Source organism: Alligator mississippiensis, chromosome 4 (genome assembly GCF_030867095.1).
Source record: "Alligator mississippiensis isolate rAllMis1 chromosome 4, rAllMis1, whole genome shotgun sequence".
Classification (NCBI taxonomy): Eukaryota; Metazoa; Chordata; order Crocodylia; family Alligatoridae; genus Alligator; species Alligator mississippiensis.
This window is the reverse complement of record NC_081827.1, coordinates 66,632,630-66,660,353: the sequence shown is the minus strand read 5'-3', so window position 1 is coordinate 66,660,353 and position 27,724 is coordinate 66,632,630. Positions and strand designations below refer to the sequence as shown.

General features: G+C 45.2%; 1 protein-coding gene and 1 long non-coding RNA gene across 2 annotated transcripts in view; one reads left to right on the top strand and one right to left on the bottom strand.

The window, feature by feature from the left end:
• WIF1 (WNT inhibitory factor 1) overlaps positions 1-27,724 on the top strand; it is an 81,834-nt gene that overhangs the window by 14,752 nt on the left and 39,358 nt on the right. Inside the window, exon 3 of the mRNA XM_006276396.3 lies at positions 26,791-26,899. Within this exon, the coding sequence (XP_006276458.1) occupies positions 26,791-26,899 (109 nt within the window). The remainder of the gene's footprint in view (positions 1-26,790; positions 26,900-27,724) is intronic.
• LOC132250022 (uncharacterized) lies at positions 1,594-9,986 on the bottom strand. The gene is made up of 4 exons (XR_009461598.1): positions 9,588-9,986; positions 3,887-3,988; positions 3,279-3,324; positions 1,594-1,794 (listed from the first exon to the last, which is right to left on the bottom strand). It is a non-coding gene; the product is annotated as an uncharacterized LOC132250022 (long non-coding RNA).

The following is a 27,724-nucleotide window of genomic DNA, read 5'->3' as shown; positions in this document are numbered from 1 at the left end:
TCTAGCCCTGCACAGTGTCTCCTGGAAACAGAGTCACAGCAGGGGTCATGCAACATGCCTGGAAAGATCTCAGAGCATCCCAGAGTGCTGTGGCACCCTAGTTGAGAATCAGTGCTCTAGTCATTTGGAGAAGATGATCTTGGGGCATTTCGGTACTTTGTGATGCTGTCACAGGGTCCAAGTCTGTAATGTGCAGAATGTCTTAAAGAAATATGGGGTATTCTTATCCCCTATGTAATTCAATTTTAGTAGGAAATCAAGGCATGCAACATTTTGTGGAATTTAGCATGCATCCCCTTATTTTCTTCAAAGAATCCACACTTAGGCTGATGTTCTCTTTAATTTATTTTAACCATTTATCTCTTATTTAAGACTGACCATCTTGGAGCATGCAACCATGAATTTAGCCATAGATTAGATATAGCACAGGTGGCAGCACCATGAGATTCTTCCCATTCCCCTGTTAGCACTGCTCAGCTCTGTCTCTGAGGAGCACGTCTGATATGGCCTATATCCCATTGGTCCTTTGTGGTTTTGTCTCCTTAGGATTGATTACCAGCATGGAAGTGAATTAATGCCATATAATGGTAGTTTTAGTGAAGTGGATGTGCTAGAACTGGTCTATATGTCACTGGGATATTAGAGCTGGCATCAGGAGTTGCTGGTTATTCCCTCCCATGCTGTTCTGAAGGTGTGCTGGTAGGACGTAAAAGCCAAGATTTTCTGTGTTCAATCTTGCACTCATTGAAGGGCCATTAATTAGTGGCAGCAGTTAGTGTAGCAAGGGACCTTCTCTATCCTAGCATCTGATTTACAGTTCAGAGAGAAGAATCAGAACACAATCATCACTCACAACACAAAGAACTGACAGTTGCATTACAATGCCCAGTCTTACCTGAACAAAACACACAGGGGGCCGTATACTAGATTATAAATACACCTGTGAAACTGAGCGTGCATGTGTGCATTTGTTTTGGGGTGTTTTCATCTGTACTGTATTTATACATTTGATTGTTAAGAACAGTAACTAAGTAGAAGAAATGCAAAGTCATTTGCTTTTTTTGTAAGACGTTGTGGCAGGGACAGTGGAATCACTGAGCAGCAGGAGCCTGGCAGCAATGACACAATCCCCATGCCCTTGCTGCAGCTGGTGGCACCATGACATGCCGAGCCATGGGAGCATGGCAGCGGCGGCAGAATTGCCATGCTGTGGATCCTGCTGGCGGCCCTGCAGCATGCTGAGCCACAGGAACATGGCAGCAGTAGCAGGACCACCATGCTGTGGACTCTGCCGGTGGCCCTGCAGCACATGGAGCCGCAAGAATGCGGCAGCAGCAAAGAGGTTGCTGTACCACAGGCCCTGCAAGCAGCACTGTGGCACGCCAAGCCACAAGAACATGGTGATGGTGGCAGGTTTGCTGCACCGCAGGGCTTACCAGCGGTGCTGCAGCATACCAAGCCACAGCCAACAGAGACAAGGAGACTGGAAAAATAGAAGAAGCTGGCGCCAGTGTGGACACACTTTGTAAGCGCATGCTGGTGCTGATTTGCCAGCAGAGGCGGCAGGGCAGAGCTAAAAGCCCCATGCCCTGGTCTAGCAAGGGGACTGGAAGGAAGTTCCCAGCAGCCAAGGAAAGGCTGCAAACAAGATCTAGGTCCTGAGAGGGATGACTGGTGGAAGTCTCCAAACAAGGAGCTGCCCCAACTGGCTGACTTGGAGAAGTCAGGCTACTTACCTGGAGGAGTGAAGTGGAAGTTCAGCTGCAGAGAGTGGAGCCAGGACAGTGGCCAGAGCTGTAAGACAAGATGAGAGAAATGACTGGTAAAAAACAAAACAAAACAAAAAAACCTTTCTGTTCAACATCAGAATCACAACAGGTTGGCACTAGGCAGGGTGTAAGGGAGGCGGAGCCCCAGTGACCTCACGCTAATAATTAGATCCAACGCAATACCACTGAGCTTGGTTAACAATGTTCCTCAAGAGTAAAGTTCCATCAAAGACCTGGCAGGCGAGAAGCATCAGTGGAGCCAGTAACTGGTGCCAGGGGCCAAACTGTTGGGCAGCAAGGCTGCAGTTAGCTCCGGGCAACTAGAAAAGCAGAAGCAAGGAGCACAGGACAGGCAGGGCAAGTTACAGACGCGACTGAATTTTCTTCTGCATTTGGTTTGTAGAGATGCTATTCTGAGATTGTAACTGTTGACCATAATAACTTCAATAACCTCAAAAAACGAAAACAAGTTTCATGATTGACAGATCTTCACAGATTACATATTAGCTACCAGAAACCAGAATTCTCATAAATTAATTAAATAATGTAGTGTTAGAAAATTGCATATTGCAAAATGAAATTCAGTTTCTTGATGTGTGCATCAAAATCAGGTACCTTATTGGGTTTCCTATTCTGATAATTTCATTATTGCTTCCTTGCTTTCTTGTGTTAGAGTAGATAGGAAATTGATCTGCCAACTACAATCTGTAATGAAAAATAAACTGGAATGTGCTACCATGAGAAACTTAAGGATTCAAAGTAGCAGTACTGTATGTTAAGGTGAGAATGGATTGTTTAGTAGTAGCAACAAAATATAGCAAAAAGTGTATCTGAAGAGGTAGTATGAGCAAAACAAGCTAGTTATACTACCTACACGGTGAGGTCCCACCCGGACTACTTCATCCAGCTGTGGGTACATTAATTCCATAGTGATAGGCAAGCAAGGTTCTTTGCGTAGATTTAATATCTTTTATTAGACCAACTGAGTAGTTGCAAAAAAGTTTTTTTGCAAGCTTTCAGGCACAAGCACCCTTCAAGATTATATACTGATAACTAATTTAGGGAGACTCTGCTGTTGTTCTGAGATCTCCAAGGAATGCAAAAAGCTAAAAGTGTGACAGGAGTCAGTGAGAATGTAAATAGGTGGAAATCAGGAAAACAATGGGTAGAGAAGGGAGGGGAGGGGAGGAATGAGGTCATTAGACTATCTCTTTAGACCAACATGGCTACAACCAAAACATCTGGTTCCATATTGATATACACTTACTGGAGTTGATTCAGAGAAGAACCACTGAGCTGACTGAAAGAGGGTAAGGATGGGTTAAATACCTTAGCCTGTCTAGCTTGGAAAAGAGGCTACTATAGTGAATCTGTCTTGCACAACAATGTGCAAGTGTCTTAAAAGGGGTATTGCAAGGGTATGGACCAGCTTCAATTAATGGACCAGATGGACAGGTCTGATTTTCTCCCCAGTGCTTTGCTTTGCTTTGTTCTTAAAATGGGACTTACCTTTTGTTTTTTGTTGTCTCCATGGGTACAGGTAGATTCCAGCTCACTAGAACAGAAGGGGCAAACAGACAATTAGGGATTACATGTCATAGCTGCTAAGAACTTTAATAAACAACCTCAAAAACTAATACGATGAGTTTTATGCTCGATTCTACAGTGTCATAGACTAACCATTTACTGATATAAACTACTAACTGAAGTCAAAATACCTAGCCAAATACTAAAAGAAATAATGGAGTCCAAAATCAAACACAGAAGCCTGCCAAACTCAGGTTCTGGCCAAGGGCCAAAAGAAACAAACTCCTAAACAGGGGCTTGCTAATGAGAAGACCTGTCACCAGTCTTGAACATTCGACCACAGAAACCATTAGCAATAGCAACCCAGCTTTTAACTTCTATAGTTGGTTAGAAGGTGAGAGGCAGCCTGTCAGATTCCTGGGTCTGAAACCATTCAGGTCTTTAAACACCTGGAGGAGCACAGAGAGTCAGTTCAAATATTTGAACACTGGTATTATGTGCTTGCACCAACCTATGTGTCTCAAGAGATAGACAAGCACATTCTGGACAAGATTAAACTTCTGACTTTTGAAAATAGCTCTATCACTCACTAGCTGGGTCCCTTGAAGGCAGACTAGTATACAAGTAGCCAGAGAGTTCACAACTTTTGGTCACCTCCAGAAGATAAAAGCACTGTGGGCCCCCATCACTGCCTGCAAAACAGAAGAAATGACATACCTAATAAGAATTTTAGGCTCAAAGCCATGTAGACAAATATCAAGCATATTGAGAACTCTCAGTAATTGGCATGGACACCACCTTCAGCCCATTCCTTTTTAAGCTTCAATAAACATCACTTCTGTCTTTTCAAATTTGAGTCTAAGTTCATTCATATTCAACCAGGTGTTTTTGGCTAGGTACTGGGAAATAAACGAAGCTGTAGAATCTATGCTCAGTGAGGGAAAATAGCAGACTTCTCTGAGTGTTATCAAGATGCTCATGCCTTGGTTTCCTAACAATTTGTTGCCTCTTGTGCCCCACATGCATATCAAATAGCTGTGAAGGACAAGATGGAATCCTGGAGGGTTCTACATGAGAGCCAGAGGGACCACACTCTGGGATTTCTCAAAGAGGAAAGAAAGAATCTATTCATTGCTTGCAGGGTGTTCACACAAGTTGTGATCAATACTCACAGTACAGGATGAGATGGATGGCCAGATTTGGAGCTGGGAAAGAATTGTCAGGTTTTATCAACATGTACCTTGGTTTTTGGTTTGATTGGGTTTTTTCCTTGTTCCCTCTCCTTCCTATTAGGAACCACCTGATAGGATCAAGTGGGCATATTCAGATTTCTATAGCTGTCATGGGCTACAACAAGAAGTCTATGAATTTTCATCTACCCTTTCATCTCTAGAGATGTCACTTTCCAGTTGAGGTTCTGACACTACCTTGCATCTATCCTTTCATCCCTAGTTGTCCTCTTCTAGTCAGGGTGGTGACACACTATCAGTAGATGCAGTGCATGATGCACCCCCTGCCCCCGCATTTTGTGGCTATAAATTATAGAACTTCATTACATGACAAAATACACTTCTCTCTTGGTTACTATAATCAGCAGAACCTCTTTGATATAACTTACTTAGCCTATATATTATCTTATCTGTTAAGCTGTTTTACCCTGGGCAGGACTCAAAAACTGGTGAAAGGTGAGATTTGGATAAAACATTATTTCCTGATATTAAATCATAAGAGGTAGCAACATACATATTGCTTCACAAGATTATATACTGATAACTAATTTAGGTTTGCTATACAGACAAGACAATGTTTACTTAAATAGCAAGCAAGACCAGGCTGATGAGAATGGGATAAAAATCTAGATATAGAAAGAAGTGTGCACATACAGACAAGCCTTATATATTTCTTAGATCTACTTCACAGTATCCAAAATAGCTCACATAGAGGCACTTTAGCAAAATATATCATGTTGATTTGTGATTGGCACATTCATTTCTGCACATGGAGAGGGTTCAATTTCTGAAAGCCTGGCTGTGCCCCCATCTGACTGGTTGCCAGAATCTGTCTGTTCTGTAGCTCCCCCTGCCCTCCTTTTATCTGATGCCTAAACAGGAAGGCTCTTGTTGTGGCAGCACTGGTTACAATAATATAACAACTGTCTACTTTCACCAAGGTACATAGCATGAAAATGTTGATCAAAACTTTTGAACCAGAAAAATCTACAGAAATGCTCTCAGGATCCACATTCCAATCATCTCTGAAAACAGAGACCATGACAGAAAGAGAAGGAAGAAAAAAGAAATAGGACAGTGATGTGAAGAAGCATCCAAACAGATTAAACTATCTGGGGACACAAGGACAAGAGACAAAACTTTGAAAAATAAAACAAAATATAATACCATACACTGAAAGGAGGCAACTTTTCTTGGCATAAGACATGGTCTGTGTACACCTGTAAAATTCAAAACTCATCCCCTGTCTAGGGACTAAATCCAGTCCAAAGCTTGGTTTTCCCCAGGATTAGTTGCATTGGTCCTTTCATAGTTTCATAGTAGGTAGAGTCAGAGGGGACCTAAGCAGATCATCAAGTCCAACCCCCTGCCATTGGCAGGAAAGAATACTGGGGTCAAATGACCCCAGCTAGGTGATTGTCTAGCCACCTTTTGAAGACCCCCAGGGTAGAAGCGAGCACCACTTCCCTTGGAAGTTGGTTCCAGCTCCTAGGCACCCTGACTGTGAAGTACTGCCTCCTGATGTCTAGCCTGAACCTACTCTCAGTCAACTTATGGCTATTATTCCTTGTTACTCCCAGTAGTGCTTGGGGGAGCAGAGACTCTCCTATTGCCTGTTAGTCCCCCTTGACAGGTTTATAGATGGCCACCAGATCCCCTCTCAGCCTTCTCTTCTGAAGGCTGAACAGGTTCAGGTCCCATAGCCTCTCCTCATAGGGCCTGCCCTGCTGCCCCCCGATCATGCAAGTGGCCCTCCTCTAGACCCTCTCAATGCTGTCCACATCCCTCCTGAAGTGCAACGCCCAGAACTGGACGCAGTACTCCAACTGCGGCCTGACCATGCGCATACATGACAAGGTGCAGTTAGCCTTCCTGATGGACCCAGGGGAGGCCCAGCCAGGCCCAGGGTCAGTGAGGACCTAGTCAGGGAACTTCTGGTGGGACTAGACGTGTTCAAATCTGCAGGTCCTGATGATTTCCACCCCAGAGCGCTGAGGGAATTGGCAGAGGTCATTGCGGGACCCCTGGCACAGCTTTACAAGCACTCATGGTGCTCTGGCAAGGTGCCAGAGGACTGGAAAAGGGCCATTGTGGTCCCCATTTTCAAAAAAAGGGAGGTTGTAACTGAAAAGTGGGTCGGAAGAATATCTGAAAGGGTCACGAACAAACTTTAAAAATGGATTCTCCTTTAAATGAAAAAAAGGTGGGAAACCATGGCTTTGCTTGGGCCCTCTCCTGCCCCATACACACCCTCCCTGCCCCACATACCCACCTCCTGCCCCACACATTGGGGAGCTGGAGCCTGGGGGCAGGGGGCAGCAGGTCGGGAGTGAGGGGCACTGGGTCTGGACTGGCCATGGATATTTACAAATGGGTCCTGGTACAAAAAAGGTTGAGAATCAATGCTTTTGGTTGAGAACCACTTTGCCAAGAAGGCTTTGCCTACCTAGGGGACAGCTATAGCAATCACCTCGAACTGCAACACAGGAAGTTTAGGTTAGAGAGTAGGACGAATTTTTTGACTATGTGGTGATCATCAGGCATTAGAACAGGGTACCTAGAGAAGCTATGGGATCTCTGTCCCTGAAAATTTTCAAGAACAGTTTGGACAGACACTTGACTGGACTGGTTTAGCCAGGGATGATCCTGCCTTGAGTAGCGGGCTGGACTAGATGACCTCGTGAGGTCCCTTCCAGCCCTATGAGTTTAAGTGCAAGACTACACTGCAGTCACTGCAGCTTGCTAGTTAGTTAATTGGCTCAAGTACAAATAGCAGTGTAGTCACTGCAGCAGGGAAATGAGCAGGGACTAACTGCCTTAGTGTTAACTCACCTTCTGAAAAAGACCTGAAATCAGCAGAACCTGCCAAGATTACACTGCTATCAGCACCCAAATTAATTGTAAACCTATTGGTTCAGGTATTGTCTATGTGAGCTGCAGTTACAGTAATGCCTTCAATGCAGACATATTTTTAAACTGTCCGTGTTTCCTTTTGTCTTATCACCTCAAACCTCAATAGATAGCATCCGATTTGCTTTTTCTCCCTACTGTTCTGTCATAACACTTGAAGACAGAATTCCTTTATCACTTCCGACATTGCCAACAGGCTTCATGCAAAAGTATGTTTGTTCCAGCAGTCTTTGTGAGCAAGTGTGCCAGAGACGCTACAGGAAATCTCTCTCATATCTCCAGCTGCTGTTAGCCAGTTATCCAATATTAACTGGGCTGTACAGGTACAGGGGAAGATGGTCAGTGGGAAATGAAGGGAAGAGTTTGTGGGTTAAAAAAAAAAAAAAAGGGGGGGGGGGGGACTTCAACAATACAGGTGCAGCTAATAAGAAAAGTCAAACCACTCAAGGGGGAGAAGAGTAATAGGCAAGAGCAGCAATAAGAAGAAAAAAGGATCTTACTGAGTCCTAGCACTGCTAAGAAAGTTATGTTTTTTTAATTCACAGGTAAGTCTGCATGCCTGTTACATTGAGTTTTATCCCTGCTTGTAGCTGCTTGAAACTAATACCAGACCTGACAAATGTAGCAGACTGGAAGAGCTGGAAGCCCTTTATGGCAAGCCTAGCCTCCGTGGTCAGTAACAATGCCCCTACTAGCTGGGTTAGCCTGCCCTGAGACCCAGCATCTCACCTTCCTGGATGCCTGGATGGAAAAAATAGTCCTGTGAGAGGTGCCCAGAACTCTGGAGTGGTATTTTTCCATGCTGTCTTGATCCAGAATTACTTAGCTAGACTAGCAAATTTTCAGTAATCTCAGCTACACAGCCCAGGTGGTGTTACTTTGCCTGAAAATGTTATTTGCAGCCTCCAGCCTCCCCCACAGCTGCACCAACACCTGACCAGAGTCAATCTGTCATAATCCTATTTTAGAGCCTCCCAGCTCAGTAAGCCTCATCTGTTTAGGCATCAACCCTGTGGGTTTTGGCCTATTTGCTCTTACTGCTGCCTTCAGCTTGGCCCCTCCTGGCCCTGGCTCTTATGGAAGCAGCCACTCTGCTGGGGCCCCAGCTTAGGGTCCATCTGGGGCCCCTAGCCGCATGTGGTCCATATGTCTCCTCCCTGTCCTCCGACTGTTGTTGGAGTAACTTCCGCCTCTCTGGCCTTCGGGTCATGGAGGAGCTAAACCATCTCTCCAAGTGCTCTCCCAGCCTTTGCAATGCTCTCCCCTTCTTCGCTGGCTTTCTAGCTTTGCACTTTAAGGTACTACTTTAAGGTACCTGTGATGCAGCCTCCAATCCTTCCCTCACAGCCACTGCTGGTCCTCCCTTTGCTACTATCCTGACCACCACAAAAAGCAAAGCCTGTCCAGGTACTTACACAACAATGAACAACCTGAATTTACTTACCACCTTACTCAGACCTCAAAAAGAGGTTTCTTTGCCTTGGCAAGCTAGGGCTTCCTTTACTAGGACTCCAGGTGCCATAACAGCCTGCCTGGGAGCACCTTATCCTTCCCCAGCCAGGGCTAAAGTGAGTCTGCTAGCCTGAGGGCAAGTCTCTCCTCTTATACCAGTAAGTCCCTCCTCTTCCAGCCAGCCCCATCCTATCATTTGACCTGAGCACAGTCTAATTAGCCCTTTCAGCCCTGCCTGCTTTCAATCCAACTGTGGCAGGGCTGTTGGCAATTTTCGATGCTGCCTCTTTTTCCCTTTCAGCTATTTGCTTCTCAGGGTTTCCCTAGGGGCATTCTTATCTTGCTTTCCCTACTGTTTTGTCTTTTCCTGAAATTTTATCTCATTAGGTCACAAAGACACTACTCTTAAAGGGCCCTAGAAGGTTTTGCTTGTCGCACCAGTAGCGGGGCAGTCTCCAGCTGCTGCAGGTAGGCTTTACTAGACATCCTGCTCAGTGCCACAAGAAAATAAGAATTAAAATAAAAAGTTCACCTTTTTAAATTATCTGACCCTGCTGCCAGTTGTCATCATCAGCATACAGGCTGAATTTAAATATCTAGAGGTTCTCAATATTAACAAACATTTCACTGAGCCTCTAAGTAGAAACTTAGAAAGCAACCCACATAGCTTTTCTGACCACCCCTAAAAGATAATACTTACTTTGTAGGCACCGTGGCTGCGTCTACAAGACAAAGGAAACTTTGTTAAGGACAAAAGGGATCATGACTTTTTTGGGGAAAAAGCAACAGCAAAGCAATATATTTTAGGAACAGTAAGCAGAATACCCACTTTTTCAATACCTTTGACAGTGTCCTTTGCTCCAGTTCCCTATCTGCTGGTGTGAATGTCTCATGAACTCTAGCAGGTCACTTTCCTTCAGTACATCCTACTCACAATTTGAAGTCAGTGATTAATGAAGTCCCAAAGTCTGGGTGGGAGAGTACTTCAGTAGGTCCCTCTTCAGATCACAGAGCTGCCACATACTATCATGGCTAACCACAACACTGACACTGCCTTTCTCAGGCTCTCCTATTCAAGGTGTTCTAGTATGTATAAATACTTAATTGGGCCAAAGAGAGAAAGAATAATTGTACATCCCAGTAGTTAGAGCACTCACCTCAGATATGGGGAAGTCAGCTTAAAGCCCTTGGTGCTTTGAATATTTAATTAATTACTTATACAAGGTGGAACAGCTTCAACAGAAGAGATGGAAACTTCTCCCTGAATTACCCTCTAGCCTTGTGGTTAGAACACTCTACTTGGCGGTAGGGACCTAGGTTAAAATCTCTGCTCCGTGTCTGAAAAAATGGATATTTGAAAGCAGTGATCCTGCCTCCCAGGCGAGTTCCCTAACCACAAGAGTATAACCACAAGCTCCCTAACCACAAGAGTGTAATTGGATGGGAAGAATGTAGCTCACTCACTGTCTGTTTTTTTATGAAAAGGACTAACCCAGCTAAAACAAAAAGGCAGCTAATTGATGAGAATCCTGAAGAGATATAGGCTCAGCCTTCTCTCTCACAATTTGACTATTTGAGGGCCAGAACATCTCCTCCTAGAGAGCTTACATGACATGCTGCTCAGCTTGGTAGTTTCTGTGGCATCTGACTTTCCCAAGAGTGCCTATCTTCAGACTACTCAGACTACCAAAATGTGTTGCACCATCAGTGGCATAAGTGGGGCAGGGTGCCTGGGGCAGCCTCCCTGGGCCTGACTTCAGTGGGGAGGGTATGGAAGGGAGGCAGAAAAAAATGGCTGCTATGGCAGCTGTGCAGTTGCAATTGTGGCAGCAGTGGCAACCGGAATTTACCACTGCCCCTGTGTGTGACAGCTGCTCTGGGCTCCTAGCCATGTCATTATGTCTTTGTGCACTACAAAAATCCACTTGTAGTTTTAATCCCTCCATGTCTTGGTTCTGAAAGATTAATTTCTCTAACCCTGAATAAATCAAGAATTAGAAAAGAAAGGTAAAAGATATCAGGGAAGGACACAACAGATTCTAACCACAAAGATCACTCCTCCACAGAGGAACTATTGGAGGTATTTTCTTTTTTTACAGTAAAGAAAAGGCGGGGAGGGGGGAACTGGAGGGAACAAAAGGTTGTACAGAACTTCCCAAAATAAATGTCCTGAAACCATCAAAGAAGCATAGAGAAATCTTCATATTCATTTTCCCAGAAATGAGAAAAAGGCCCTTGAATCTTTTTTTTCCTGTTAAGGGAGAATATTTGCTTTTGAAACAGTTCTCAGGAGTACTGGGTAGATGCTGTGTTCCCCCAGTGAGCCCATGAAACAGGAAACCTGGGAAGAAGTGAGTGAGCCCATTCACCATTAAATCTGGTTTATACCCGAAAAATGAATTTGCAGTGGTCATCTCTAGTTAAGGAAATAGCAAGTGAAGCCACCATAACATCCTGTTATTGTGCACATGTGGTTAAACTCTCTATTGCCTCCTGGGTCATTCAAGAATAGAAGATGCTGTGAACTGTGAGGCCTCTTTAGCTTTGGCTACGGACAGAAATTACACAAACTGGTATAAGTGATGAAAAAACAGTTCAAATCTATAACACAACAGAAGTTCAGTGCATATAAATTGCTTTTCAAATGTCTGAAACTGACTTAAGGTAAACCTGGAGGGATATAGTATCAGACTTAACTGATTTAGTTTAAATCAGTTTATTAAACTTCTATCCCAGATCCCCCCAAAATTCAAGTTAATTTACTGACCCCTAACTTCCCAGGATGCTTTGCACCTCTCCCACAAAACCCCCCTCCTAGGATGGCCTAGACTGGGCCCAAGCTGTCTGCTCCAGCCGAGCAGGGAACCATACTCTAGTGCCCCCCAGCTTCTGGCCTAGGCCATTGCAGACATGTGGCTTCATTTCTGGAATCAAAAGTGAATGTCTGTTGACTTGCTTATCAGTTCAATCTACACAGTTTAGGCTAACCTGTGAAGATTGAATCAATTCAGCTTTATAGATTCATAGATTCATATACACTAGGGCTGGAAGGGACCTTGGAAAATCATCGAGTCCAGCCCCCTGCCCCAGGGCAGGAAGTCAGCAGGGATCATAGGATCCCAGCAAGATAAACATCCACATGTCCCTCGAAGGCATTCAAAGTAGGTGCTTGAACCACCTCCGGCAGCAGCCTATTCCAAACTTTGGGGGCTCGGACAGTAAAGAAGTTCTTCCTTATGTCTAGTCTGAAACGGTCATGGAGGAGTTTGTGTCCGGCCCATGGCCTTTTGATTAAATAAAATTTTATGTGATTAGTTACAGTGTATCTCATTTATCAGTGTATATCATTTATAGTTGATTAGATAGTTGATTTAAATATGTTTATGGTAATTTCTATAAAAAGTTGGGCACCAGGCCCTTGGTCAGGAACATAACCTCCTACTATAACATTGTTTCTATGGGAAAATCAGATTCGACTTGCATCATTTTGACTTACAGTACCTTTTCCATGAATGTAACCTGCTGTAAGTGCGAGGACTTGGGAATCCTATAGTTCTCAAAGAGAAATGTAGATCCTGCTACAGATCCTGGCATTCATTTAATTTAGCTAAGAACTAAAGCAGGACTATCTAGCTATCTATTCAAATACATCAGGTGACATGAAAGACAGAGGAGAAACTATAGTAAAACCTCTGCATCCTTCCAGAAAGCTTGACTCCTACCTCTGATCTTTGAATCTTCCAGAGACAAATAAGTTATTTTTTTACAGTAGTAGCATCTACTGTACAAGTTTCTTTCAGCTGCTTTCCTTGATAATTAATTTTCGTAGTCTGCGTAATTCCTCTTCAAAGATAAGCAAGTACTTTATTTAAATATCCAGTGGTTTCTTTAACCCATAATAACATTGTTTTAAAATAATCCACAAATTTAAAACAAGCCAAGAAAATGTTTGTATATTTACATAATGATTTCTGAGCTCAATTCTGTAGAGAATAGGTGAATGTCAGCAGAAATGTTTTATTACAACTGATCAGCAAAATATTTGAAACTTTTTCATTTTTTAAGGGTGAAATTTTGCTTCAAAGTCATTTTCCAAGAGTTTTTAAATACCCCTTAACCTGGAATACAATGCCTATTCCGCTGAGGATTATTTTCTAGTTTGCGGTAAATAAGCTAATATGCTGCTATTCACCACAACGGTGTTAAGAGCTCTCCTTCCTCCTGTACATTCAAATTCAAACCTCATCTGGTGGGACTCTAGGCTGACAGTAGCTGCTGTGGTGTTTCATAGCTTTTTCTGAGAAAATTCAACATTTAAATTTTGGGGATAGGTATTTATTATACAGGAGTGCCAGTTAAAGCCAAGGGTGAAACACATGGAATCAATAAAGGTTCAATTACATGACCTTTGCTGTTTGCCACGCTTTTAACTTATGTAAGTTATTGGTTACACTTTCATGAGATCATAATCAAAAGGTTGTTCGTTGGTAATGGTGTGTTAGAAGAGTTTTATCCTAAACTTCAAAGCTGTCCTGGGAGGCTTAAGAACAAAGGCTTGGAAGTTTGAAGCATAGCCAAAATGAGTCTTTGTGCGTTATCCATGTTTACCACCATTCAAAAGGTGGATTTAACCTATCCTTAGGCTGTGAACTTTCTTTCATCACCTCAGATCAGCCACTGTCGCTAACAAGATGACAAATGAGCTAATTTAATTTTTCATTTTATATATGAATTTGTGTAATTAACCAGGGTATCTGCTCAAATATGTTGCATAACTTCCTCAAAAAATTTACTGATACAAAGACAACTGCTTTCAGCACCAAAGTGCTGAGGTCTTTTGGACATTATTTGATGTTTGCCAAAGGGAATAAGAATAATTAATCAGATATAAATCTAGGCATTGATTTTCAAATACTGTATAAACTACTTGCATGGCAACTGTCCAGACTAGACACCCCTCATTTTCACATACCTTCCAAGCTCTGAACTAAAAAAAAATAGAAAACTGCTCACAGTTTATTTTTGGTCCTGACACAGAAAATATTGGGTGCACAGGTTACAAGAGCAAGTAGTAGACATGTGCAACCCTGCTTTTGTTAGAAGTTAAAGCTAGTGATGCAATGTTTCACATTTTTTCCCTAAGGAGCAGAAATATATTTCCTGTTTTTTGGATTAGCCTCTAGAATTTGTCGTGTTGAGTATTCTGGACCATGGACTCTCCACTGGCATTGTAATGGCTCTTTTGTTTCATGACAAAAGAATGAATTGTCTCTTGCTGTGAGGGTCCAAAGAGTAACTTATTAATAGAATGCAATTTATGCCAAAGCAGTGCACTTCATTATATATTTTAACAGCAGCATGGATTCATGTATCTTTTCTATTTTTGATTTGAACTGCCACTCATTTGGGTAAAAGTTACCAGTCCTTCCCCTTTCTTGCCTAGAGAAGCTCTTATTTCAAGGACACATTTCAAGGACCACATTTCCATTGGAAGCTGACTAGCACAACTCAGTGACAAGTGCTTTTTTAACCTGGGCTCCAATAAACTTCCCATTTTTACCATAAGTAGAATTGAAATCATCTGATTTCTACAGATAAGACTCAGGATACAATATTTTAAAGGAAACACGGTTGCTACATACGTGGTCTAAGTGAGATTCATGTATGAGATTCATATACACTCTACAGGAAAACAGCTTGCTTGAGATTTTCAAGGATGTAGTGTTGTTTGTGTAGCAAAAACTTCTTAAATATTTTCCATCTTTTCATTTCAATTTCTTAGAAGAAACCCTTGTCAGAACAAGAAAAAAAACAGGTAACCAGAAAAAATGTTTGTAACAAATTTTGTAAGCATGCACAATTAAAGGGCACTCCCTTTATCATGTTAAAATTAAAATATATAAACACTTTTACAATAAATACTTTATAGTTACAGAAAATGAGCCAAATCATAGCAGTTGCAGATTACCAGTTTCAGTATTTATCAACATGTAGCTCCTTTCTGAGTGGTGATCAATGTACACTGCAAGAAAGGTTTTGTTGTAACCTTTTTTTTGTGAGAGGTCTCTGAATAAAACAAGAGAATGTCCCTTTTTTCCTCCTGAAGGTCATTCCTCTCCCAATACTTGCAAACGTAGTCATAAATTTGTCCTTATAACATTTTTATGCTCTAGGAAAAACTATATAACCTTTCCCATTTGAGTTATTTTAAAAACCTTCAATGTGTCCTGATTTTTAGAATATGACTATGTACTGTATTTGAAAAAGTAACTATGAAATCCTTTGTGTATATGTTGTTTTACAAAGCCTTTTCTTCAGGAGAATGGTCTTTATTGCACAGGTCCACTTCTCCTTCCTTAAGCCAGTGACACACTGCATCCAGGTCTGGCCTGGAAAAAAGCATCGAGTTTTTGTTTAGCACACTAGCAATTGCCAGAAATATGCTTCAATTAATTATTTTCAGCTGTCAAGTAGCCTTCTGCTGCAGCAAATTGGGAAAAGCATCACAGTCAAAGGCATATTAGCATACCTGGACTCCATTTTTCCATTGGTGTTAGCCTAGAACCTGACTCTTCTCACGGCCCCCTTAGCTTCCAGGAGGGAATTCCATCAGGATCAGCATTAAAGAACTCCTGCTATCCAGATTTCAGACCACAAATGGTTAAAATGACAACTACTCTCCATCCATATTTTTTATTTCCTCTAAAGCAGTAAGAGATAAGACCAAGTGCCAGAAATTTGGCTTCTAAATAAGTGTAATTAAATGTGGTATGTAGTTTCTTCCTGCTGAAAAACTGTCAAAGGTTTTATTGTATTACTAGCGAATTGCCCATCAAGAATGATGTGGGGGGGTGGGCAGGGACGGCATGCCGCCACCCACCACCCTGTGCTGCCACTGCCTCCTGGGAGTAGTGGGGTGGGGAGAAGCTTGCCCCACCATCCCCTCCATCCCCCTCCACCAGCACCCCACACCATTGGCCTCGCTCCCCGGCTCTGTCCCTTCTGTCCCCGTAATCATGGCAGCACTCCACATTCCGATTGGTTGTTTCACTAACCAATCAGAGTGCTCCAAGAGCATTATGGATAGAGAGATGGACTAAGCCCTTTATTATATAAGAATGATTGGCCCTTAAAGTGATTTTTTCTTGTTACCATTACTTAAGAGTCTGTACAGTCACCTGCAAAGCACTCCCATATCAATTCTTCCCTGGCTATTTTATTTTTAGAACCACATCAAAATTCCTTCCAAAATGTAGTGGTACTTTTCATATGCCAAGGAGGTTTCTCTTCCTTCCTTCCATCCTAAGGCTCCCTCAGTAGAATGACTCATCTTCTTGCTACAACCTGCAGTCACAAGGGTCTTTAAGTACTCCTTAGCCATCTTCCTTTAGAAAAAACAGAACTTTGTGCCTCCTACTTCTGACAAGACCACAAGCCCAATAATGCCATTATTTCCTTTTCATTTAAAACAGTATTTGAGGAATCCATTCCAGTGTTAAAAAAACTCACCCTTGTAGTATATGGGCCCACTTAGGTCCTTCACTACTTCCTGGACATAGAAAAAAGGTACATGACAAGCTCTACAAAACCAATTTGGGCTGTATTCCACAGTTCATCTTTCACAAAATTTCTAAATGCACTAAAGTAATGTGTCTTCCTCTGAGGTTCCATTTTGTTGTCAAATCCAGGAAGCTATCCATCACATTTTAGAAATAAAAATCCACATTTCTTCTTCTATATGCAGCTCTGAGCTGTTTGTGCCTCAACTTATTCATTGTTTCCTGTTTCTATAACTGACAAAACTTATAAAAATTCCACCACTTTACTTAACTCCCTTGCCATCAGCTGTTTTTCAGCAGCTTGACAGGACAGGAAAATGGCCTGTCGAGAATAGAAAAATCTTTTCTTTTGTGTAAATTAGTTTTTCTCGGTGTACTTCTGCCCTCCCTTCTGTCTTCTTTACTTTCATGTTGTTAACAGTGTCTCCAAACGGAAAGGACTTCACTGGGCTGAAGGTACTACCTATAAGGTTCAAGAGGAGGTGCAAAAACTAAAGAGACTGATAAGACCAATTAACAGGAAAAATAATATTTCTTTCCTTGGCTCTGGAAATTAAAGGAAAAAATAAGTCACCTTTTGGCAAACTTTTTCCAAGGAGGTTTATATCATATATAAGCCTTCCTACATGCAATATGAACTCTGTGTGTGTGTGTGTGTATGCACGCGCGCACACACACACACACACACACGTGTGCCTGCTATATTTACCCGAATCCAAAGCAACTTCAGATTAAGGTGACCCCCCAATAATTAGATTCTATACATGGAAAATAATAAATTTATTATAATTTTCCCCACTTGTACAATCTAATTCTGGAGGTTCATCTTAAATTTGTCCCAGCAGTGGGGTGGGGGCATCTTGCTCCCTACCACCTGTCCCCCTTCCTGCAGCCCTTCTGTCTACCCTCCCCAACCAATCCCTAACCTGAACTGCTGTCTGATCCCCATCACACACTGCTACTCACCCCAAACCCCTCAGTGCTACCCAATCCATGCTACTGCCCCATTCCGCACCCTGTCTCCATGGCTAGGAAAAGAAGTTACACATAAACATTAAGTAATCAGAAACTGGTTTAAACCTGGAACTGAACAGATATTCAGTGCACATAAACCAGTTTCAAAATGGTGGAAACTGCTTTAAGATAAACCTGGTTTGTGTCAAACTGGTTTATGCAACTTCTGTCCCAGACCCCTTCCCGGTTTAAGTTAAACTGGTCCCCCAGCATCCCTGGGCTGGGTTGGGCTGTGCTGTCTGCTCCAGACAACAGGGCTGGCCCCTCCCCTCTGCTGTCTAGCCAGAGCAGGGGCAGACACATGGTCAGATGTTGGCCGGTATGGCCCCCTGAGGCAAAGAGGGCAGGGAGGGGGTTTATTCCCCACCTTCCCCTCTCCCACTGGGGTCTGCCTGGCCAGGGTGCAGCTGGGGTCTGCCTGGCCAGGGTGTAGCAGCTGCTGTCAGGCATTCCCCGCATCACTGCTGGAGCAGTGGCAGGGGGGTGTGGCCAGCCCCATCTGCAGCCTAAATCAAACCAGGAGAGGGAGGAGGATTTAATCTCCCCCTACATCCCTGTCCCACCAGCAGCTGTGGTCTGCCTCGCTGGGTCAGAGCATTCCCCTACTCCCTACTCCAGCAGCAGAGGCAGGGGCACGGTCAGAGCCAGCTGGCATGGCCTCACCATCCTGCTTAGCCCATGGCTGGGGCTGAGGCTGAGCCGGGCTAGCCTGTGGGCACTCCTGAGGGTGGACACAGAGGGGCCAGCCAGGGCTGGGCCATAGGGACCAGGCCCTTCCCAGGTGGCTGCAGCTCAGGAGCTGCACAGCCAGATTGCTCCTGGCTTCCCATGCCCAGGCTGATCAGGGCTGTCATGGAGCTGCTGCCTGTTGGGAAGGGCCTGACAGAGCCAGCTCAGGCCAAGCCATGGGGGCAGGGCCTTTCCCAGCCAGCTGCAGCTCTGTGACAGCTCGGCCAGGCAGCACAAGTGGCAGCTGGCCGGGCAGCGGGCTGCCCGTGCCAGCTTGGAGGCACCAGCAGCCCCTGATCCCAGCAACTGCCCACCACAGGGGCTTGTATGCCCATAGCCGCTGCTGTGGCCCCTGTCCTATGGAGCATCCACTGGCTGTAACTGCACCACAAGGGCTGGCAGGGCTGTTCTGCCCCCCTCGCCTCCAGATGCCACTGCCAGTACTGCCGCCACACCTGCCATGCCACTCTGGGTGGGTGGGTGCGAAGCTTCGGACCAGGGGCTTCTACCCAGTGCATGGAGCTCTGACTGCAGTTCCCAGATGCCTTCCATCTGGTTTGCCCACGTGGTGCAACGAGCAGCCCCTGTGGGCAGGCGGAGTGGGTGGGAGGCATCCATGAACTGGAGCTCCATGTACTGGGCAGAAGCCACCGGACTGAAGCTTCCACCTGCCTGGAGCGGCACTGTGCTGCAGGGTGTAGCAGGAGCAGGAGCCACAGCTGGAGGTGAGGGGAGCAGAACAGTCCTGCCTGGCCCAGCCTGTGCACACCTTCCCCTTGCTTCCAGCAGCTCCTCCCGCCAGGCCCTTCCCAGCCAGCTGCAGCTCCATGACAGCCCTGCCTGGCATAGGCATGGGGATCCAGGAGCAATCTGGTCGCGCAGGTCTTGTGACCCCAGCCTGAGCTGCAGCCTGCTGGGAAGGGCCCAGCCCCTGCAGCCCAGCCCCTCTGTGTCCACCCTCAGCAGCACCTGCAGGCCAGCTCGGCTTAGCCCCACAGCCCCGGCCCTGCAGCTACACAGCTTCAGCACCAGCCCTGGGTGGATGGCAGGGCCATGCCAGCTGGCTCTGGCCAGTCTTCCCACCTTGTGAGCAGGGAGGAAAGCAAGGCAGACCCAAGCTGGGGTCCCCGTGTCCTTGTCCAAGAAAGGAGATAGGGGAGTTTAATTCCCTCCCCGCCCCAGCCCCCCTTCACCTGAGGCACTGCCTGGGCCAGTATCTGGCCTCGGGAACAAAGCTGGCAGGGGCTGCTTCCCCTTCCCCCTCCAGGCACACCACAGCTGGGGTCCCTACAGGCCAGGGTGAGGGGATTAAACCCCTCCCCAGTCAGGGTTAGTCCCTGCCTGGCCATGCCCCCAGGTCAGTTTCGCTCCAGCTTTGTGGCTGCTGAGGAAGGGAAGGGAGGGCTTGCTCTAGTGCCCCCCGGCTTCTAGCCTGAACCACTGCAGGCGTGTTCCTGCATTCCTGGAATCAAAAGTGAATATCTATTCACTTGCAAATCAGTTCAGTCTATGCAGATTAGACTAACCTGCAAAGATTGAATCAATTCAGGCTCAGGCATTTTGAATGTCTGTTGCTAGCCCATGCATGCGTGTCCCAATCTCCATGGAAGCTGCTGCCCCATCCTCCACCCAATCCCCAACTTTCACTGCCACCCAGTTCCCCCACCCAACCCGTGCTGCTGCCCATCCCCCACCAGATTCCTGATCTTCACTGCTGCTCAATCCCCACACTCACTGCAGCCCCATCCTCTGCCCGAGTTTCAGTCCCCACTGCCACCTGATCTCAGACCCTAGGTGCTGGCCCGTGACCTGCACTTTCTTCATTGCTGCTTACTCCAGGCAACAGTGGCAGCTGTGGCAGCTTCAGCTCTGGCCTCTGGTGCAGGTCAGGGCCATGGCTGGAGCCAGAGTACTGGGACTTAAATCCAAGACAAGGCTTGTTTTTCCTCATCTTTTGCTAGGGGGAAAAATCCTTGTCTTCGATTTGAGTAAATACAGTAGTTTATTACAACAATTCCTGTACTGCAGTAAAGACATGTGCTGCTGATACATGAATTTCAGGGAAGTTACGTCAATAAATTTGGTCCATGTGGTACAATTAGAGCTTCCTCTCTGTCAAAATCTGTACAGTTTGATTTATTCAGGAACACACTGGACCTAAGACTGCAAATTCCCATATGTTACCTCATTTCCCGATGCTATATGTACTAGGTCTGTCCAGCTGGTGGCCCAGAGCATGAGCAGTGCGTGCCTCTGGCAGCTGGGGGTCACAGCTGCATCAGTGGCAGTGGGAGGCCAGCAGCTGTGAGCGGGGAGCTCCCACAGACGCTGCCAGCACTGTCAGCAGTGGGGGTGGCGAGTGCCGACCGTGGGTTGGCAACCACCCACAGGTGCCGCTGGCAGCGTCAGTGGTGGCCGGGGCGATCATGGACTGCTTGCAGATGCCACCGGCACTGCCGACAGTGGAGCAGCGACCGCCTGCAGGTGCTGCCGCTAGTGTCAGCAGTGCCTTTTTGCAGGGGGTGCACCACCACGTGCACCCCCTACGTGTAGCTCCCAGCCCACAGGCTGCATGCAGCCCATGAAGGGGTAAGATTGCAGCCCCTGGGCTCCCACCAGCTGCCACTCCATCCAACATTCTGGCTGCAACAGCAGCTGGAGTCTTCAAGTTTCTCCTCTCCTCTCCAAGTTCTCCTTCCTACCCCTAACCAGGAGGTTGGACAGTGCAGCAGTGTGGAGAGTTAAGGGTAAGCCCGGTGCAGCAGTGGGGGGCACCCAGGCATGTTGCAGTGATGTACCATGTAGGAGGGGCATCTGTGTGGTGCAGTGGGGGGCATCCATGTGATGTGCAATCCAGGGACCCATAGCTTCTGCATTCTGTAAGGGATCTATAGGGATCTGTAAGGCATTCTGTAATTTCTTTGCTTTTCCTTTTACTTCTGAAATACTTGTAGAATCCTATTTTATTGCCTGTTATGTCCCTTGCCAGCTACAACTCAAAGCGTGCAATGGCCTTCTGCTTTTTATACAATTTTTTTTTTTTTTTTTAAATTTCAGCTCACTAAAGGAAATACTGTTTAGCGAGGCTGGTCTCCTTTTGCACTTCCCTCTTTTCCAGGATAGCTTGGTCCTGAGTCCTTAATACATTCTCCTTAAAGTACAGCCAACTCTCCTGGACTCCTTTTCCCCTTAGACTTGCCTCCCAGGGGTTCCTGCCGTCCTGTTCCCTACATTTGTGAAAGTCTGATTTTCTGAAGTTCAGTGTCTTTATTCTGCTGCTCTCCTTCCTTCTTCCCCTCAGGATCTGTGCATCTGCAAATACTAACATATCCTTGGCTGAACCAGGGTCAGGAACAAACATTTGTTCAGTGTACTCCATATTAAACTTTACAGCCATGATAGTCAACATAGGTTTATTTGCAAGCAGTTCATTCCAGTTAGAGCAGAACCAAAGCCCCAGCCTGGACTTGGAATCAGTGGAGGCAACACAAAACCTCCACACAAATAGCCTTTGCAGCAAATATACAAATTGTAGGCAGTTGTCAGACACACAAGTCACAAGTCACTTCCTTAGCCCTTCTGTACATTAGAAAATTCTATTGGCAGAACCGTAGGAGCTAGAAACGTGAAAGGAAAACACCCTGTAGCCAGCAGCCCCAGTCAGCACAGCTCTTGTGCAGACACAGCTCTACCAACTGGAGGCAGCTTCTGTCAGCAGAGATTTTTGTTCCATGGAACTGGTTTAGCTCTGGCAGGAGAAACACTCCTTTTGCCAGCAGAACTACATCTACACTAATGCAAGAGTTAGCAACATTTCCTGGCAGAATGGCCCAGCTAGGGTCTGAGTTGGGCTGGTCCTCTCCTTGCCATCACTTCTCGCTGCCACCCAGCTCTGGTGTGGCACATGAAAGAGCTTGGCCACATGTCTGTGGCATGGTATGGCAAAGGTTGAATGCCGATGAGCCTATGCTGCCAAATGTCACCAAACCCCCGGTTCTATGACCTAAATCTAATGGATCTGCAGGCTGGATCCAGCCCTCAGGCCATAGATTTCCACCCCTGCACTAGAACAAGGGTGGCCAACCTGCAGTACATGTGCCACAAGTGGCAATGGGCACCCTCTGTGTAGCATGTGATAGATCAATGAGGGGACAGGCAGCACAGCAGCAGATAGGACAGAAAGCAGAGCAGCACATCAGGCAGGGAGCGCGAAGCAGGGAGCAGAACAACAGATTGCGCCTGGATACAGGGCAAGGAGCAGAAAGCAGAACATCAGATCAGGCAGAGGAAGGAGGATCAGTGGTACTCAGAGAGGATGTGGGGCCAATTTTTGGCACACCTGCCAAAAAGGTTTGTTCCCAGTGTTCTAGGGCCGCACCCCACTGGCTGCAGACATAGCCCTTAGTTTGTGGAACCTTTTTAACTAAGATTTAGCAAACATGATTTGCAACATTACTTAGCACACATTGTACACACAGTTTCAGGTTTGTGAGGCCTTCCCTAGGTGCTAAATGGTGTTTCAGTTCTTGTTAGCTAATTCAGTGAAAACGCCCCCCAAACCCCCCAATTTCCTTCGACTAGAGAAACTAATGGAGTTTATGGTTTCTGCATAATTATGAGAGAACACCTTGGCCACCAGTAAGAACTTTTTTCTCTCAGTAAGTTTGATGGCTATGTTGGTTCTTCCCCAGCTTTGCTCAACTAATTTGTAACGTGATTGGAACAGACTCATACCCCAATGCATTAATGACTATTATGCCTCTTTTTTTAAAAGGAGTCATCTAGTACTTCTACCTTGAGAGGAACTGAAATGATGCATGTAGCAGTAATTCCCTGTAATTCCCTTTTCCTCAAAAGATTTTGTCTTTGCCTCATCTAGAAGATAATGCCAGCTGCATCCCCAGCTGTTAGCAAACGGAATGCTACACCACCACCAAGATGGAAACATGGGAGTGGAGCTATTGCTTTATTTCCTAGTTGTTGTTTACTTCATTGTAAGAACATATCGTTTTAATAACCCACCCCATCATGACCTGGTTTAGATATATAAACATCAAAGCTATCCAATGAGAAACAGACAGTGCAGTATTAACTTAGTCGCTATAGCACTGTACAGATCTGTGGGGAGCTGAACAATTATTTTTCTGAACAAAAGATTTAAAAGCAAAAATGTTCAGAATATAAAACTTCTATGGTTTTGTTCTCATATTTTGGCATAGCAGATTGTATTGTAAAACCTTTCTTTAATTAAAATCAGACTTGGAGTACTTTACTGATACTCCATCCACACACACTATTCATTTCATCAACCTATAATAATTGTCTTTTCTCCTTTTAACCACTTATATCTAGAGGTGCACTGATGCATCAGTCCAATATCAGATTGGCACCAATATAAAGAAAATTGACTATATTGGAAATCAGCTTTTTTTGCCTGATGTGTCCGATAATGTGGCCCATAAACACCCTATGCATGTGCATAGCCACAGCATTCATGGGACCAGGAGCACAGCCCAGCAGCTTGCAGAGCTGCATCCAGCTGGTAAGTCTGTTGTGGCGGAAAGGGAGGAAAAGGGGGGCGGGGGCAGATCGAGGCCCCTGCGGTGAGGGAGGGAGTGAGGCTGGGGCAGGGGCAGGCGCTGAGCAGCTGGGGTGAGGTGGGACACGGGATAAAGCCACAACTCATCCAGGGGCCACGGGGAAGGGGTGGCAGCTCCCACTGCTGCGCATATCCCAGGAGGGCACAGGGGCATGTGCCCCCAGATCTGTGTGGGGCAGGGCGGCTGCCGCTGGAGGCTGGGCCGGGCTGAGCTCAGGGTGGGTGGCAGTGGCACTGGGAAGGAGCTACAGGGGCAGGGGGGCTGCAGCCACCTCAAAATTTGCCGTAGCCCCCCCAATCGCCCTCCCAGCACTGCAGCCACATGCCACAAGTGCAGCCCAGCCCCCACTAGGAAGAGCCTGGCACAGCCCCTGGCCCCAGCCTGAAGTGGCAGCCCGCCTCACCCTGCCCTGCACAGATTTGGGAACATACGCTGGGGTACATGTAGTGGCCAGAGCTGCACCCCCTCCCCACACACCACAGATGAGCCATGGCTCTGTCCTGCGCCCTGCCCCAGCTGGGCAGCACCTGCCACAACCCCTGCCCCTGCCCCACTCCCTCCCTTACCACAGGGGCCTCAGTCAGCCCCCTACCCCTCCTCCCATCCCCTCCCCTTCCACCACAACAGACTTACCATCTGGACGCAGCTCTCAAAGCTGCTGGGGTGCATATCGGAAATCATATCAACCAATATGCCTCCTTAAAAATTGACTATAGGTATCAGCCCAAAAAATCTCTATCAGTGCACCCCCACTTATATCTCCATGCCTAGACTGCTCTTCTATTCAGCCCTCCTTTAAAATTGTCCTTTGCAATGAATACACTCCAGACCCTCAAAAATCCTATGCACTAACTGGACTATTCATGTCCTTCCCACAAAATAACTGGGCGTGCTTCTCCCAAGTCTGCAACCCCTAAGCAAGACTTTCTCAGTAACTGCTCCTCCTAGCTGCTGGTAGATGCTGTGCTACTGCCACCACAATGAAGAGCAAGGAGACAGTCACTCCCATGCTGTCAGTGCTCCTGAGATCTGAGCATCAAGGAGAAAGGGGAGGTAGCAGAGAGGAGCGGAACAGGAGAAGCAGAGGAGCAGGATGTATGTCAGGAGAGCAGAGAGGAATAGAAGGAGGAGTCGTAGTAGAGAAGATGAGAGGAAAGAGGGCAGAGACAGTTGTGGTAGGAGAAGGGGCAGGAGGATTTATAGCCATTTGAAAGGTACTACTACAGAATCTGTAAGAGAAACCAGAGGTCAGCAATCTCTACATTCCTCTGTGCTCAGACAATAGGTGAGAAACTCCCTGACAAAGCATATGGCTCCTCTTCCACCTTGCAACTCATTCACATAGAGGATAATAACTTAACAGTGCTGCCAGTTATGCCATTAGCTCAACCAGAGATCTGTGCTGTAGAGATTAAACCCTGGCCAAATCAGAAGGTTTGCTATGGTTCCATAAAATGGAAGTTCAGCAATTCAAATGTTGTCTGTAGGACTTTGAAAACTATTTCAGAAGAATGTTATTCTTACAAAATAAAGCACACGGGACTTAGGAAGCAACAGAATTGAAGCTGCCCAAAGCATTTGTTGCAGTTGTTAGAAGGTGTATACTGAAAGAAGCAGGGGATTGAAGAGAAGAGAGGATGATTTTGTGGTTAAGGAAGTCAAATACTGCCCATTAGAAATGGATTCTGTCCCTGTTTCTGGCTGACATTCACTGGCCCAGATGATTCTGGGCAGGTTACTGAGATGCAGCTATTCACTAATTGCCTAATTCTCATTTTCTGGATTTGCTAGAGTGCTGAGCTTCACTTCATTGACAGCTTCATTTGCAATCAATGGGAGGTGTTATTATTGAAGCATACAGTGAGTGCCCAATGCTTTGAAAATTCAGGCCCCCAAACTTACTGGACAAATTTTAGTTTTAATCTCTTTATGCCTCAACACCCATCTATAAAATGGGCTTAATGGTATCATCCAATCTCAGAGGGAGTTGTGTGAAGAACTCAAGCGCTGTTGCGAGAACCCTCACGAGAGAGCTGCTTAGAAGAAAACTAATCATCCTGTATTCAGTTTAGGGTTTGAATGGAGTTCAGTAAGGCCTGGGGGTAAGACATCAAATGAAACGGATGAAAAGAAATATCTATCCAGGAATGAGACAAAGTTCTTGTGGTAAAACACCATACAACCTTATAAGTGAAGACTCTTATCCTGTATTATAATGTACACATACAAGGGAACCAAATTAAGGTGCCTAGGCGAGGCACCCAGCAGTGTTCCAACCATAGGTGGTAGAAGCTCCATCCTTGGAGGTTTTTAAGGCCTGGCTCGACAAAGCCCTGGCTGGGATGATCTAGTTGGGGATGGTCCTGCTATAAGGAGGGGTTTGGACTAGATGACCTCCTGAGGTCCCTTCCAGCCTTAATTTTCTAGGATTCTATAATTTATGCTAGCTCCTACTGCTGACACTCACAACAGAGTCTCTATGCTGTGGGGTCTGGTCGTCAGTAGTGTAGACACTGCTTTATGGGGAATTCCTCAGCTGCATCATTAGGACAGCTTTATGGTGTCTTTGTACTACTGGAGCAGTGCTAAAGAGCTGTTGCAAAATTGAGACTCTAACCCATTGAGCGCAGTGAGAATTTTGCTTGAGAATTAGCTTATTGGTTGCATAATCCCTTGCAATGGAAGTTGGTGTGTAAAAATTATTGACACCACAGTATTTGTTCTTTTTATTTTAATGTGTAATACAAAGAAACATAACTTTCCTGGCTGTTTAGGCTTCCCACTAGCTTACAGCACTGTAATATACCCAATTTCCAAGGACAGATATTAATCTGAAAATTACATTTAACCAAGGAATCAGTTAAAGAAATAATGGGAAAAATATGACAAAGGGCATGAAGACTAAAAATTCACTAGTATCCTTCTTTGCTTTACATGCTGAATAGTTGCTGCAGTGAATGCAATTAAAATAAACATGTATTTTTAATGCGCTTTTTCGTAGGCCGAGTACTTTTATGAATTCCTGTCTTTGCACTCACTGGATAAAGGCATAATGACTGATCCAACTATAAATATTCCCATGCTTGGAAAAGTTCCCCATAAGGCATCAGGTTTGTGTTGTTCACATAATAAATGTAATGTTCCTCTAAAAATTTTAACTCATGTATTTAAAAGAATAATGTTATATATAGCACTCTGAAATTTCAGTCTCAAAAAAATGTTTGTTATAATGCTGAACATTAAACAACATGTGATTGTTTTATTTTATTCTAGCACTAAAATCTAATGAACAGAAGAGGGCCAGTAGGACTTGGTCCAAACTTAAAGTTAATTTGCATGAAGCATTCCCATTGTTCAGACCTCTTAGGGCTTAAACATGTGACACATTGACGTCAGTGTAATTGACCTTTACACTGGAGTAAACAAGGAACAGTCAGTGTACAAATACCCTATACCTATATAAGTGAATCAACCCTGGAGTAAATTTGACCTAGAAAATCTGTGCTAGAAATACACCGATATAAGTTACATCAGTGTAAATGTCATCTCTCTACTTCTGTCTTAGGGTAGCCATTTGCTATAGAGAAACAATTACCTGCTTCCTCACCACCTAGCAGTAACATAATGTATTATATGCATAACTTATTATAAGTATGACTTATTATATGTATTTACCTGAATCCAAGATTACTTTGAATTTAAGATGACCCTCCCCCCAAAAAAATATTAGAGTCTATGCATGGAAAATTATAAATTTCTTAAAATTTTCCAGGTAAAGATACTCATTATTGGAGGGTCATCTTAAATCCATCTCCCCTATTGCTGCAGCAGGAAAGCAGCAGCAAGGAAAGGCAAGCAGCAGAGAGGCAAATGGTGAGGGCAGGCAGCCTGACCTCAGATCCATGCTCCTTTGCGGATTGCCCCCATGTGACTTG